Source organism: Amblyraja radiata, chromosome 29 (assembly GCF_010909765.2).
Source record: "Amblyraja radiata isolate CabotCenter1 chromosome 29, sAmbRad1.1.pri, whole genome shotgun sequence".
In the NCBI taxonomy this organism is placed as follows: Eukaryota; Metazoa; Chordata; class Chondrichthyes; order Rajiformes; family Rajidae; genus Amblyraja; species Amblyraja radiata.
Window position 1 is genome coordinate 17994069 of NC_045984.1, and position 14763 is coordinate 18008831.

The window sequence follows — 14763 nt, forward strand, 5'->3', positions numbered from 1 at the left end:
GATTGAATGGCATAAAAGACTTGATGGGACAAATCATCTAATTCTGCTCCTATAATTTATGAACTTATGACATTTACTCCTTAAAACTTCAAGCTTTCAAACATCTCTATTTCGTTGAAAGCTTTGAACAACTGGAATAACTTTGACCACACAGCCTTCTTGGCCACACTCTCTGCATTGTACAGAGGCACAAGAGGTCTACGTGCATCCTTGAGTTTCTCACCAATTTTCACGAGATAATTATTTAACCATACAACTCCATTATTTCCACAATAAACCATCTTGTATATCTGATCTTCTGGGAGGTGTCAGTATATTAGATCTATAATTCAGACTAAACCTCTTCTCCTTGTGTCAACTTCTTCACTGAGTTTTGAGTTACGGCCGCAAGATTGGAATGTGGATAGCTGAGAGGAAATGTGGCTTTGACATATTGCCGTTCCACAGCATAATCTTCAAAACCTCCTTTGCCGTGCTAACTGTTCTATCTGCTTCCTCATTTGAGTGGTATTGAGAAGTAAAATTGAGCTTCATTCCAAATTGCTCTGCATAAGTTGTTGAACAAGAGATGGTGTAAGCTATGAGAGACAAATATATATAAGACAAAGATATTCCTCTGTTGTGTGTATATGATGGTCCCTGACCTTCAGACCAGCAGTTTTGTTGTAACCACCTTGTGCGAGTGTTGATTAATACTAAATGATTATCTTTTACAGATAATCTTTATGGGCACACAGGAATGGTCTTATAACCACTTCCAGCCCAAGTCTGATGATTTACGGCATTTCTACAATACTGACATACATTCAATGGCCAGGTCTTTCATATCATCGAAAATAGACACAAAATGCTGGAATAACTTAATGGGTCAGGTAGCATCTCTGCAGAAAAGGAAAATGTGACGTTTCAGGTTGAGACTCTTCTTCAGACTGAGAGTCAGGGAAGAGGGAAACTAAAGGTGTGAAAAGGTACAGAACAAATCAGACCCGGCACCGGTGACTCAGAAAAGGTAGAGCTCACAATGGTCCATTGTTGGCAGAGGTGATAATGAAGGAATACGAACAGTGAAACTAGCAAGACGACTGGGGTGGGGGAGGGATGGAGAGAGAGGGAATGTAAGGGTTACTTGAAAGTAGAGAAATTAATAATCATACCGCTGGGTTGTAAGCTGCACAAGCGAAATATGAGGTGCTTCTCCTCCATTTTGCATGTGGCCTCACTCTTACATTGGAGGAGGCCCAGGACAGAATGGATTGGAGAGTTATAATGTTTGGCAACCGGGAGATGCGTAGATCAAGGTGGACTGATTGTAGGTGTTCAACGAAACGATCGCCCGGTCTGCGCTTGGTTTTGTCAATATATAGGAATTCACACCGAGAACAACGGATACATGAGATGAGGTTTAAGGAGGTGCAAGTGAACCTCTGCCTCACCTGAAAGGACTGTTCAAGAAGGAACTACATATGCTGGAAAATCGAAGGTAGACACAAATGCTGAAGAAACTCAGCGGGTGAGGCAGCATCTATGGAGCGAAGGAAATAGGCAACGTTTCGGGCAGAAACCCTTCTTCAGACTGATGCAGGGTGGGGGGGGGTGGGAAGAAGAAAGGAAGAGGGGGAGCCAGAGGGCTGAGGGAGAGCTGAGAAGGGGAGGAGACAGCAAGGGCTACCGGAAATTGGAGCGATCAATGTTCAGGCCACTGGGGTGCAGACTGCCCAAGCGGAATATTAGGTGCTGCTCCTCCGATAAGGACTGTCGGGTTCCCCCGATGAGGGGGGAGGTGTAGGGACCGCATCTCCTGCGGTTGCAGGGGAATGTACCTAGGGAGAGGGTGGTTTAGGTGGGAGGGATGAGTGAACCAGGGAGTTGCGGACACACCAAGTTGGAGAACAAAGGGGGATCCAGCGTGGGGGGCCCATCGAGAGGGAGAACAATGGAGGACCCAGCCTGGAATGTGTTAAGAATGGTTTGTGTTAAAGTGGAATACTTGTAACTTTGTCGGCGCCCTTCATGTGGTGACTCTTTTCATACTTTGGGTATATCACTGTGACATGTCAAATGTGACAATACAGTATAATTCATTCATTGATTCATTCAGAACGGTCTCTGCGGAAAGTGAAAGGGGTAGAAATGGGAAGATGTGACTAATGGTGGGATCCCATTGGAGGTGGCATAAATTTCAGTGGATTACGTGCTGTATTTAACAGCTGATGGAGTGAAAGGTAAGGACTAGGGGGACTCTGTCCCTGTTGTGATTGGGGGTAGGGGAAATAAGAGCGGAGATGCAGGATTCAGAGGAGACATCAGATAGAAGAGGGGAACCTCTGTTCCCTAACAAATGAGGACATCTCAGACAATAGGCTGGCTACTTGCATGTTGTAGCCACTGGAGGTCATGTTGCAGTTGTATCAGACGTTGGTGAGACCGCATTTAGAATATTGTATTCAGTTCTGGGCACCATGTTATATGAAAGATATTGTCAAGTTTGAAAAGGTTCAGAAAGATTTACGAGGATGTTGCCAGGACTAGAGGGCATGAGCTATAGGGAGAGGTTGAGTAGGCTGGTTCTTTATTCCATGTAGCGTAGGAGGATAAGGGGAGATCTTGTCGAGGTATACAAAATCATGAATAGGCTCCAGATAATAGATAACTCCATGAATAAGAGTGAGCCACGGCAACAACAATAGGAGCGCAGCTCCGGGAAAGAGTCAGAAAAAACATCGAGGTTAGCGGGGGGGGGGGGGGGGGGGGGGGGGGGGGGAATTCGGAACAGGCTAAGCACTCAAGCCTACCGTGCACCTCTGCCCAGCATTCTTCTTGTTAATGTCCAGTCCCTGGAAAACAAGATGGATGATCTCAGGGCGAGGATTAGATTCCAGCGGGACACACGAGACTGCAACCCTTTGTCTCACTCTGGTGTCAGAACAACAGCCTCCTCTTGAATGTCACTAAAACTAAGGAGCTGATTGTGGACTTTAGAAGGGCACAACAACCGAGGCCGTACACGCCACTGGGGATAAATGGGACTACTGTGGATAGGGTGAGCAGCTTTAAATACCTGGGAGTCCAAATCACAGAGAATCTGACATGGACAACACACACTGCCGCACTGGAGAAGAAGGCAAGGCAGCACCTTTACCACCTCAGGCAGCTGAGGAAATTCAGAGTGTCTCTGAGGATCCTGCAATCCTTCTACTCTGGTGCTGTAGAAAGTATCCTGACTGGAAACATCTCGATCTGGTTTGGCAACAGCTCTGCCAGGATAGGAAGGCTCTGCAGAGAGTAGTTTGTTCGGCCAAACGCACCATGGGAACTACACCCCCCCTTTGCAGGACCTATACACCTACAGGAGGTGCAGATCCAGAGCCAGCAAGATCATGAAGGACCCCTACCACCCCAGCAACGGACTGTTCCAGCTGCTACAGTCAGGCAAGCGCATCCGCCGTCATGCTGCGAAAACAGAGAAGATGACACGGAGTTTCTTTCCACAGGCCATCAGGACTGTAAACTCTGATCTCACCGGGGCGTAATTGCTGTTGTATCTTTTTTTTTTACAAATGTAAATACTGGTTCTGTTCTGTTCTTTTGCACAATCCCGCAGGCATTGCCACTTTCATTTCACTGTACATCTTGTAGGTGTATGTGACAAATAAAGTTGACTTGACTTGTGAGAAATAGATAGGGTAGATGCACAGATTATTTGACCCAGAGTAGGGGAATCGAGGACCAGAGCACTTTGGTTCAAGGTGAGGTGGAAAAGATTTAATATGAATCCGAGGGGTAACTTTTTCACACATGTGGAACATGTATGGGTGGACGGAACAAGCTGCCAGAGGAGGTAGTTGACCCTGGGACTATCCCATCATTTAGTAAACAGTTGCACAGATACATGGATAGGACAGCTTTGGAGGGTTATGGACCATGCACAGGCAAGTGGGACTAGGGTAGCTGGGACATTATTGGCTGGTGTGGGCGAGTTGGGCTGAAGGGCCTGTTCCCACACTGTATCACTCTATGACTTTACTCTTGTCTGAGATGTGGCCACTCATTGCCTCAACTCGAGTTAGAGACACCGCAAGTATATTTTAGCAGACTGTTGGTATAAAAGTTTTATCTTTCACTGATCCGACACCTTTGTTAATTCTGATTTCCATTGACAAGCTTCCACTTTCTTTAATAATTCGACAGAATATACTCGACAACTAGTCCACATGAGCATGCAATCAAAGAATGCACCAAAGTTCCAATAGATTATTTTTTAGATTAATTATGAAATTGTTAAGCATATCTCCTGACTGAAGAAGGGTCTTGACCCAAAACATCACTCATTCGTTCTCTCCAGAGATGCTGCCTGTCCCGCTGTGTTACTCTAGCATTTTGTGTCTATCCTGACTTCTCACCATGTGCTCCAAATATATAACTCTCTCCAGTCTCTGATCGTCCCTTCTTTCTAATTGCTTATGACCTCATCCTCTGCTTTGGTGATGTTATTTGCCCTAAACAAATCTCCATGTGTGTGGAACTACCAAGAATTTTAGTGTAACCTATTTGAGCTTAAGAGTATTTTGTACTGTGTCACACTTTGAGTTACTACACATATATATACATTAAACACAAACAATAATATTGTAACCGTGTTTAAAATACGACTCAAAACTATGAAGGAACTGCATTAATTAGAAATATGCCCAACTTTGTGGGCAATTTGAAAAATGCATACATATAGGCATGTCTGTAGAGAGGTCCAAGAGTAAACCAATTGTCCAGCTCGGGTAAATACAGAAATCAAGCTCTGAAATATTGCCTGCAACCTAGAATCGTGATGAATGCAATAAGTTTTATATTGCAGGATGGGTTCCACAATACTCGAATACAGAAACCCTTCACATACCATTGGTTCCAAGTCATTAAGTTTGAAATTTCTAGCCACTGTATATCCCCACAATCCCTGGAGAAGTTTAACACAGACTGGTTAGTGAAAGACCACGCTGCCATCTCTGTGGGTGGCCTGAACCTTTCAGTCTGCAGGCAGACAAAATGGCAGCCTCTGCTGGCAGTGTCTGAAATATATATAATGGTAATTATGAAACCTTCAAAGATTGGATTGCTATGCTGTGTGCTATGCATGTAAATGACCATTTTTTTCCTCGAATTTATAGAAGTACTTTCAAATAAGAGAACTGACAGCTGCAGGGCGAGAGTTGGGAGTGAGAAATTGCGAGAGACCAAGCCCGAGGGAGCATAGCGACCGGGGGGGGGGGGGGGGGGGGGGGCGGGGAGGTGGGAGTAAGGTGTCCCCCTCCCATTGGAATTGTGCAATGTGGTGCATACTGCAGCAAGTCTTTTAACTTACACTTGAACACAATATATGTGGTTTAAATTGGATTGGAGCGTTTTTGAAAGGGGGGAGGCTGTGCGATCACTGATCACTGGCCTTGGGGGTACCCGGTGAGGGAGTGGAGCAACCGAGTTGGGAGAGGGTGTGGAAGAAGGGGGTCCCCCCTCCAAGGGTAGGAACTTTTTGAAATTTGATGTATTAAAATCATGTTTTAGTGCATTGTAGAAGTATGATTTCAATGTTTTTTGTATGAAGTATTTTTAAGAGGTAACTTTTTAAGGGGTAACTTTATCCACACAAAGGGTGATGGGTGTATGGAACAAGCTGCCAGAGGAGGTAGTTGAGGCAGGACCCATCCCAACATTTAAGAAAAAGTTAGACTGATACATGGATAGGACAGGTTTGGAGGTATGGACGAAAAGCAGGTAGCATAGCTGGGACATGTTGGCGGATGTGGGCAAGTTGTGCCGAAGGGCCTGTTTTCACACTGTATCACTCTATGACTACATTATACCTCCACCATGCATGAATACTTCAAAATCATGTGATCGAGTTTTATTGCCATATACTCAAGCATAGAAACATAGAAAATAGGTGCAGGAATAGGCCATCGGCCCTTTGAGCCAGCACTGCCATTCAATATGATCATGGCTATTTATCTAAAATCAGTACCACTTTCCTGTTTTTTCCCCATATCCCTTGATGTCGTTAGCCCCAAGAACTAAATCTAACTCTCTTGAAAACATCCAGTGAATTGGCCTGCACTGCCTTCTGTGGCAGAGGATTCCACAGATTCACAACTCTGCGTGAAGAAAGTTTGTCCTCTATCTCAGTCCTAACTGGCCCCCCCTTTATTCTTAAACTGTGACCCATGGTTCTGAACGCCCCCAACATCGGGAACATTTTTCCTGCAGTTACAGTAAGTGAAAATCTAGCAGGCAAGCAGGATGCTTTCACCAACCACCCCCATTTGAAGTCCACTATCTTCCACCGTTTCTACCCAGTGCTTGGTACTTACTTCCAGCAGCCACTGGTTGTCCTCCAGGATACACTCTCTCTCTCCCCCTCTATCTCTCCCCTCCATCTCTCTTTCCCCTCTCTCTCCCTGTCTCTCCTCTCACCCCTCTCTCTCCCGTCTCCCACTCTCACTCTCTCCCCTTCCCTCTCTCTTCTTTCTCCCCCGTCTCTCTCCCCCCTCTCGCTCCCCTCCTCTCTCTCCTCTCTTCCCCTCTCTCCGTCCCACCTCACTCTCCCCCCCTCTCTCTCGTACCCTCTCTCCCTCCTTTCCCCTAACTCTCTCTCCCCTCTCTTCTCCCCTCTCTTTCTTCTCTCCCTCCCCCTCTCTCTCCCCCTCGCTCCCCCCTCTCTCTCCCTTTCTCCCTCCCACTCTATCTCTCCCTCTCCACACACTCTCCCCTCTCTCTCTCTCCCCTCTCTCTGTCTCTCCTCTCACCTCTCTCTTCCCCCCCTCTCTCTCTCTCATCTCTCTTTCCTCCTCTCGCTCCCTCTCCCCTCTTTCTCCTCTGTCTCTATCTCCTCTTTCTCTTTACCCCCCCCCCCATCTCTCTCTTTCCCCCGTTTCTCTTTCCCCCTCTCCCTCCTCTCTTTTACCACCCTTCTCCCATTCTCTCCTACCCTCTCCTCCCTATCTCTCTTCCCTCTCACCCCTCTCTCTTCCCCCCCTCTCCCACCACATTCTCCCCCCTCTCCCCTACCTCGTTCCCCCTCTCCCTCCTCTCTCTCCATTCACCCCCCCCCCCTCTGTCTCTCACCCACCTCTCTCTCTCCCCGTCTCCTTCCTCTCTCTCTCTCTCTCTCTCTCCACCTCCCTTTGAGAGTCTGTCTTCACGGCACAGAGACTCTCGCGGCAGCAGCGCTTCCGACGGCCCCGACGGCCCGGGACACTCGCACTGTCCGGAGTGCTCCATGGCCGAAGCTGCAGCGATCGACTCGCTAGCCGCGCAAATACTCGTCAGCCCCGCAAACTCACCAGCCCCGGCTCCCCGCATCTGTATCCGCCCGCTGCTTCCATCCCTCCCTCAGCCCCTGCTCTCCAACACCCGCGGACCATGCAGTTTATCCGAGTTTTGAAATTTTTGTTGATCACAGAATTTCTCACCACAGAGCGTGATAAATTTCTGATCAGCGTGAGGGCGTGAGAGTTTGCTTGAGGGCGTGATTCTCACGCTCAACGCGTGAGAGTTGGCAGCCCTGCAGCTGGGCAATTTCCAGCAAAGACCATGCAGTCTGAGAGTGAAAAAGAAAATGCTGGAGGAATTTAGCAGGTTGAGCAGCATCAGGAATTGATGTTTCAGGTTGAGGCCCTGCATCATGACAAAGTGGAGATGGAGAGGGGTGAGACAGGGTCAGTAGGTGTTAGTCGGACCGAGAAGGTGATAGGTGAAGTTGGATAAAGGAAAAAAAGGCAGATGGGGTCAGGTAGAGAGAGGGGAGGGTGAAGGTGAAGGCTACTGGAGAAGAATAAGTGATACTACATAAGCTACTGGCTGGATCTGATAAGTAAGGAAGACGATGAGATGACGGGCAGATTAAACCAGATGGGGGGAGGGGATCCGGTAGGTGAAATGTGTAGGTAATAGGTGGATAGAACCAGGAGGAGGGGAATGAAAATTAGTGATTTATTTTGGTTTAGAGATACAAACAGGCTCTTCGGCCCACTGGGTCGGCGCCGACCAGCGATCCCCGCATATTAACACTATCCTATACACACTAGGGACAATTTTTGCATTTACCAAGCCAATTAACCTACAAACCTGTATGTTGTTGTAGTGTGGAAGGAAACTGAAGAAATCCCACGCGATCACGGAGAGAACATACAAACTCCGTACAGACAGCATCCGAACCCGGGTCTCCGGCGCTGCATTCGTTGCAAGGCAGCAACTCTACTGCTGCGCCACTGTGCCACCCATGCGGAGGTTTGAGGAGGTTTGGTAAAGGGATCCAAAATGGAAGAGCTGGAGATGGATTCTTCTGTCACAGAGTGTTTTATGATTTTGGAACCCTACATCTGATGTAATGTGAATAAAAGCTAAGAGATGGAGGAATTAGTGGAACTCACTTGCTCGTGTCAACAGGTGCCCTACAGGGAAAGGACTATGTTTCCTTCCTGTTTAGTAATGGAAGACCTTATACTTTGGGAACTTGCATTAATAGTGGTGGTTAACTCATATCTCCTGCCAACAATTGTTTCAGGCCCAAACTCAAAAAAATGCCTGCTAATGTCCTAACACCATTTAGAACAAAGAATCATTATGGAACTGAGGAAAGCCATCTGTCCCATCAAGTCTATACCTGCCTCTTATCTAGGAGCCATTCATTTCTTCCCTTCTCTTTCCCCACAGCACTTTAATTGTTTTCACTGTGCCCATTCAACCCTCTCTCACTGTTTCCACTATCCTTGCATCCAGATCAAAATCAATTTGCTAAATTTAACAACAAACTAAGTGCAATATTGTACTGTACAACACATAACCAGGAGATTCCTCCCCAATTGGTGTAAATGGAATTCAAAGTCATGTCCCAGAGATGGAAGGCAATGCAATGCAATTAAATCAAATTAACGCCAACAATAAGAGCAGTATTGCTCTGTAGTACAATTTCCCTGGAACAACTTTGGAAGAAGTTGTTATTGTCAATTTTTCAGCTGGTGGGTCACCTAATAGCAGGTAAAGTATCTATGGTACCCCAGAGATAGAGCAACTGGAGTTTTATCATTCTTGTTGCTGGGAGAAACATCAACTGAGGGAGATGATGGCTTGGTTAAGTTTTTTTTAAACGAAGGAGCTAGTTTCACAATTCTGCCAAACATCCAGGGGATAAAGACACCACTATGTGTCGTACCATGACTCAGCTTCTCCAAACCGTAAACTGAACTGAGACCCAAGACAAATCAAGGGAAAATTAACAGATCAGGTAGGATTTCAATAAGCTGTTATTAGTACAGTTCAAAGTAATTTTTTAAGTAAGGCAAAGAAAATTAAAGACCTCAAAGAGAAGTCTGGGATCACCGAAAGCCATACCAAGTTAGGATGGCACTGCCAGAGCTGCTGCATCATAGCTTTAATCCTGAGGTTCAGTGAAGTGTTGCATGGAGTTTCCCATGTCTGCTCAAGTTTCCTTCCATATAGTAACAACCTGTAGATTAGTAAATTAATTTACCAATGCAAATTGTCCCTGCTGTGCAGGGCAGTGGTAGAATCTGGATGATTTGCTGGGATTACAGGGAGTATAGATTACAGAGAAAATTAGTTGGGTAAAGGTAGTGCTCTATTATTTGGCATTGACACAATGATCTTCATCTATGTTGTAAGGGATCTGTGAAATATGGAAATTTAGTGACCATTTCAATCAAAATTGTATTACACACAATGTTTTGGGTTGCTGTGAAAGTCATGTTCAAACAATAAATAAGATGGGTAACAGAATTCAAACAAAATACAATTACATTAAAATATTAATAACATTGTATCTCAAGGTGACTTATTTTCTGAACAAGGATAAAACAATGTGAATGTCTTATAGTCTTTGCTGGGGTGAGGATAACATGTTCAGGTTTCTCGTTTATAGATGTTTAATTGAAGGGCCGAGAAACATTTTTAGAAAAGAGCACGTTTGAGATCTCAGAGTCAGCAAGACCCTGAGACAATTAGATAGAAAGACTGATGGGAATTTGAGAAGCACCCGGGCCACATGAAACTCAATCTTGTAACAAATATGGAAGAATCACATTGGGGTTAGCATTTCATTTTTCTCTCTATTTTCCATTCCTTACTATTTTTAGAAATAGATAAATGTTCTGTTGATCCTAGGTAGATAATAAGTAAATGTTGCCTTACTTAAAGATTGAGAACAAGTTCATTAAATATTGAAATACATAACAATAACCAGAATCAGATTAACCAATAACCAGCATGTTAACAGGAGCACAGACCAAGCTGAAAAAAAAATCCACATGCACAAGTTCCTAACAACAGATGCATCTTGGAAAGCAGTATCATTCATCTTCCAGCTGCTTTTCCATAGACACATGGATCTGAAGAGCCCTTCTCTCTCAAGCAGTTGACAGTTAATTCTAATGCAACCCACCAGCAATTCTGGATTCAGATCACCTCTCTTTCACTAACCCAAACCCACACCACCTCCCCTAAGTCTGACATGTTTTTTTTGTTTTATAAAGATGAAAAGAAACAATCTACAAAAATGTAAATCACCAGTAATAAGTAAACTTGTTTTTGTACTTTCTAACCATTTTTTAAAACTACGCTGTGTATACTCTGTGAGGTTAATCTGTTGGTTGTTATAAACAACCCCATCTGATTTTCTGATCCAGGAACCTCACCAAAGCACATTAAGGCTTGTTTCATATGATTGTCTTTCACTTTAACTTTTGCACATATGTGGACTCATTATTTAGAGTTTCAGGGTCAACATGCATTGGTGAAGAACCAAAGTCAATCTCTAATTGAGCACAACAAAGAACAGCTTGGTGTTGATTTGTTTGTGCTCAATCTGCCACACCCAGAGATAGAGTTCTCCAGGTAGTTAATGTGGTTACCCCAAAGTAACAAGCCCTTTATGCAAAAGGCAATGCTTTTTAAATTTGCAGAACTCTCACGCATGTCAAATCAAAGCATCTTAACTTTGATCTGTCAGCTCAGCAATTCTAAAACCATATTTCACTATGTTGTAAACACCTTACTCAGGAAATCTCTCTCCTCCCGAAACATACTATCTTTCAAAGTAGGCTGAGGTGCCACCCTTCGTAGCTCCTGTGAATAGCTGAGCCTATTAGAATAAATTAGGTCCTGGCTTACATCTATTATCCAACAGTTTGAGTGGCAATGACAAGAGGGACACATATTGACCTCGGTGCTTGCAATATCAGGCAAGAGGCCAAACCCACCTATTTTGTTTCTGGATTGTACCTCTTTACTACAAAATAATGCAAGTGCTCTGTGAACCAGGTGTCAGCTATGAAACTAAGGTGCTCTTGTGCATAATTGTTGAGGTATCTGAGGGAGTCCAAAACTGTGGTTTCCTGGAAAAAGCATCCTGCATAGGAAAATAGAGGAGAAAAGTAATTGCACCCTCATAGACCTCAAGGCCAATTACATGGATTACCTTTATGTAGATTTCTATTTAGTAATGAATCCAATACATAAAACAATAAGAAAAAAAGGTCAGGTTGCATCTACCTTGATCTCCATTTAGAACTCAGATAAAAACATTGAATATGGAAGTGGGGAATAGAGCATATTTTGAAACCTTGATATGTTAAAATTAACAACTAGCAACAATTTTCAAAAGGGAGCAGTGCACTTCAGAAAGTTTCAGAATGATTAAAGAAGCACCTACATTCAATGTGGTATGCAAAAACGAGATATGATCAAAACTTTGCTGGGATCAACCTTTGCTTTGGTTAAAGCTAGGTTGGTCTCATATGCTCAGTAGAAGTCTGCACATACTTTGAAATGCACTTCCTTTAAAATTGTCATGACTACCAAGAAAGGTAGCTGAATGAAGCACAACTATCCTGTTGATATACTGGTTACGGAGAAAATAAATCTTCACTTTTTGGAGGGGAAGGGGAGGCAGGGGATACAAGTATGGACATGCAAAGTATTTGGAGAAGGGAGAGAGCTATGCCTATTAGAAAGGGGGGAAAAAGGAGAAAGGGAGTTTACTAGCAAGGCAGGGTGCATGAACCTGCAAGTGAGGGAATGGATGCACAAGCCTGCAGGATGTTGGTCAGTAGGGTTGTTGGGAAGAGTATTGAAACAATGCAAAGGAGGAGTTAAGCAAGTCTACGAGGCCGTGAGGGTAGACAGGACAGCCTCAACCCTATATTCCTGAGGGTAATATCTGCAGCTGGAAAACATTCACCTCTCACAACTCTCAATTCCTTCTGAGCTAGCCAACATGAAAGAAACTAACCAAACACAACAAATGCTTTTTCATTTTAGTACATCAAATCAATTTTAATGTTTTCTTCAAATTGATTTTAAGCTGTACCTTCTATTACATCATCACATCTTTTTAAACAACCAATCTATGCCTGCAAACTCAACCGCATAGTTAAAAATATCACATTTAAAATTCACAAATTACCTACAACTGCACTTGTAGTCACAGTGGAAATCAGATTGTATCTCAAGTAGCTGAGTACATGGACATCTATCTATCTATATACCATTTTTGCCCCACCTTACTCACCATTGTCCTGTGCTGTAAGTGAAACAAGCTTTGTTCAGATCAATGGTATATTTTAAAGGTTATTAAGGTTTAAAAACTTTTTAAAACGCACATGCGCAGTTGGAGGAGAGCTCCCGTGCGCATCTTTACTGGCGTCGCAAAGGGCAGCCGACGAGTCCTCAGCCTTGCTTGCGCAGTTGGGGCCTTTCCAGAATTGTTATCGCCATCTTCTTTTCCACAACGGCGAACGACGGCTCCATGGGTAAGTTCCGTTCTATTTTCATTTTTGCCACCCCCCCTAAGAAAGGCAGCAAGGACAAGCCAAGTAATTGCAGGCCAGTGAGCCTGATGTCAGTGGTGGGTAAATTGGCAGAGGAGATTCTTAGGGACAAGATCTATTAGCATTTGGCTAGGTACGGACAGATTAGGAATAGTCAGGGTGGCCTTGTGCATGGGAAATCGTATCTCACGAATCTGATGTGTTTTTGAAGAAGTCACAAAGAGGATTGATGATGATCAGTCTAGCCTGATATCCCAACTTGGTCGGCATGAACAAGGTAGGCCACAGGGCCTGTTTCAATGATGTACAACTCTATGTCTCTCTGACTATGACTCTATAGAACTGTAACAAACATGGCTAATTATGGGTAGACACAAAATGCTGGAGTAACTCAGTGGGACGGGCAACATCTCTGGAGAGAAGGAATGGGCAACGTTTCGGTTCGAGACCCTTCTTCAGAATGGCATGGCATAGGATGAGGCCATTTAATACATAGGAATAATGTTCTATTCGCAGGGTCCTCATTCAGCTAGGTTAGTGATATAACTGATCTAGTCCACCCACTGATTAATGTAGATTAAGTTAAAGTGACAGTGCTCAATGTGGATAAAGATGGTTCAAGCTTTTCATGCAACTGCAATCATTACTCAGTTTTATTGTGACTTAAATATGGGGCATAATTTCTCAGCATAAAGATGGATATTGTTGAGATTCACCTCTGAACTAGCATGATTTAGGAATTGTGAAAGATGATCATTAGACTAGAAGACATGTCTTGAATTCAGTGATGATGGAAAGGGAATGATGTTGTCTCAGAAACCAATGAGTGATACCCTAGGCTACAATCATTGGTCTTTAAACCATGACTGTGTGGCCGTTACAACCAAACATGAAGGACTTTTCATGTGATTCCTTGGTTTTGCAAGGGTTCCCTTGTGCTTACTTTTTGAAACTGCTTCCATATCAAGCAAAAATATTCTGGACACCCTCTTTACCCGTTGATAGTTAATTTGTGGAATTTCAAGATGTTGTATATGTTCGATTTTGCTTCACTTTATAGCTGTCTTGATGACTCTTTCCATTGTGTTGATGATCGAGAATAAGTTTATATGACAAAGGCTGGACAGGTTAGATTTGCCGTACATATATGCACACACATACATATTTCTGCAAGAATCTTCTAGGCAATGTTCTCTATCGGTTGGGGAGAAGCCAAGACAAATTAACAGATCTTCAACAATGCTACCAAATGCAATCAACCTTCATAAAATTCATATGTCACCTACTTGTCTTCACTTTCTTCTTCATAATATTTAGTAATTGCTGGCTTTGGATCACATCATAAAGAATACCAAAAGAACATTTGAAAAAGAATCAAGAGAAGACCATATAGCCTCTTACACTTGCTCTGCCATTCAATAAGACCCTGCCTGATGTTTTGCGTCAGCAACACATTCCTGTGCTAATCCCATAATGCTTGTTCCCCATTACCTGGAAATGTAATATCTCAGCCTCCATTACCATCTTGGATAGAGAACAGCAAATGTTCACTACCATTTGGGTGAAGAAATTTCATCCAAAAGAATGGCCAATCCCTTAATTTGAGACGATGATTCATGGCTGTAGCCAACTCAGCCAGGAAAAACATCATCCTTGCACCCATCTTCCCAAACCCTATACAAATTACAGTGCCCTCCATAATGTTTGGGACAAAGACCCATCATTTATTTATTTGCCTCTGTACTCCACAATTTGAGATTTGTAATAGAAAAAAAAAAATCACATGTGGTTAAAGTGCACGTTGTCAGATTTTAATAAAGGCCATTTTTACACATTTTGGTTTCACCATGTAGAAATTACAGCAGCGTTTATACATAGTCCCCCCATTTCAGGGCACCATAATGTTTGGGACACAGCAATGTCATGTAAATAA

General features: G+C 43.7%; 1 protein-coding gene across 7 annotated transcripts in view; it reads right to left on the reverse strand.

Moving 5' to 3' along the window:
• The window catches only part of eps15l1 (epidermal growth factor receptor pathway substrate 15 like 1), a 249606-nt gene that overhangs the window by 12914 nt on the left and 221929 nt on the right, over nucleotides 1-14763 (reverse strand). Inside the window, exon 23 of one of the 7 annotated variants that reach the window (XM_033046720.1) lies at nucleotides 2793-2834. The exons of the other annotated variants lie outside the window; for them this stretch is intronic. Within the exon in view, the coding sequence (XP_032902611.1) occupies nucleotides 2821-2834 (14 nt within the window). The 3' untranslated portion in view covers nucleotides 2793-2820. The remainder of the gene's footprint in view (nucleotides 1-2792; nucleotides 2835-14763) is intronic. 7 annotated transcript variants of the gene reach the window in all.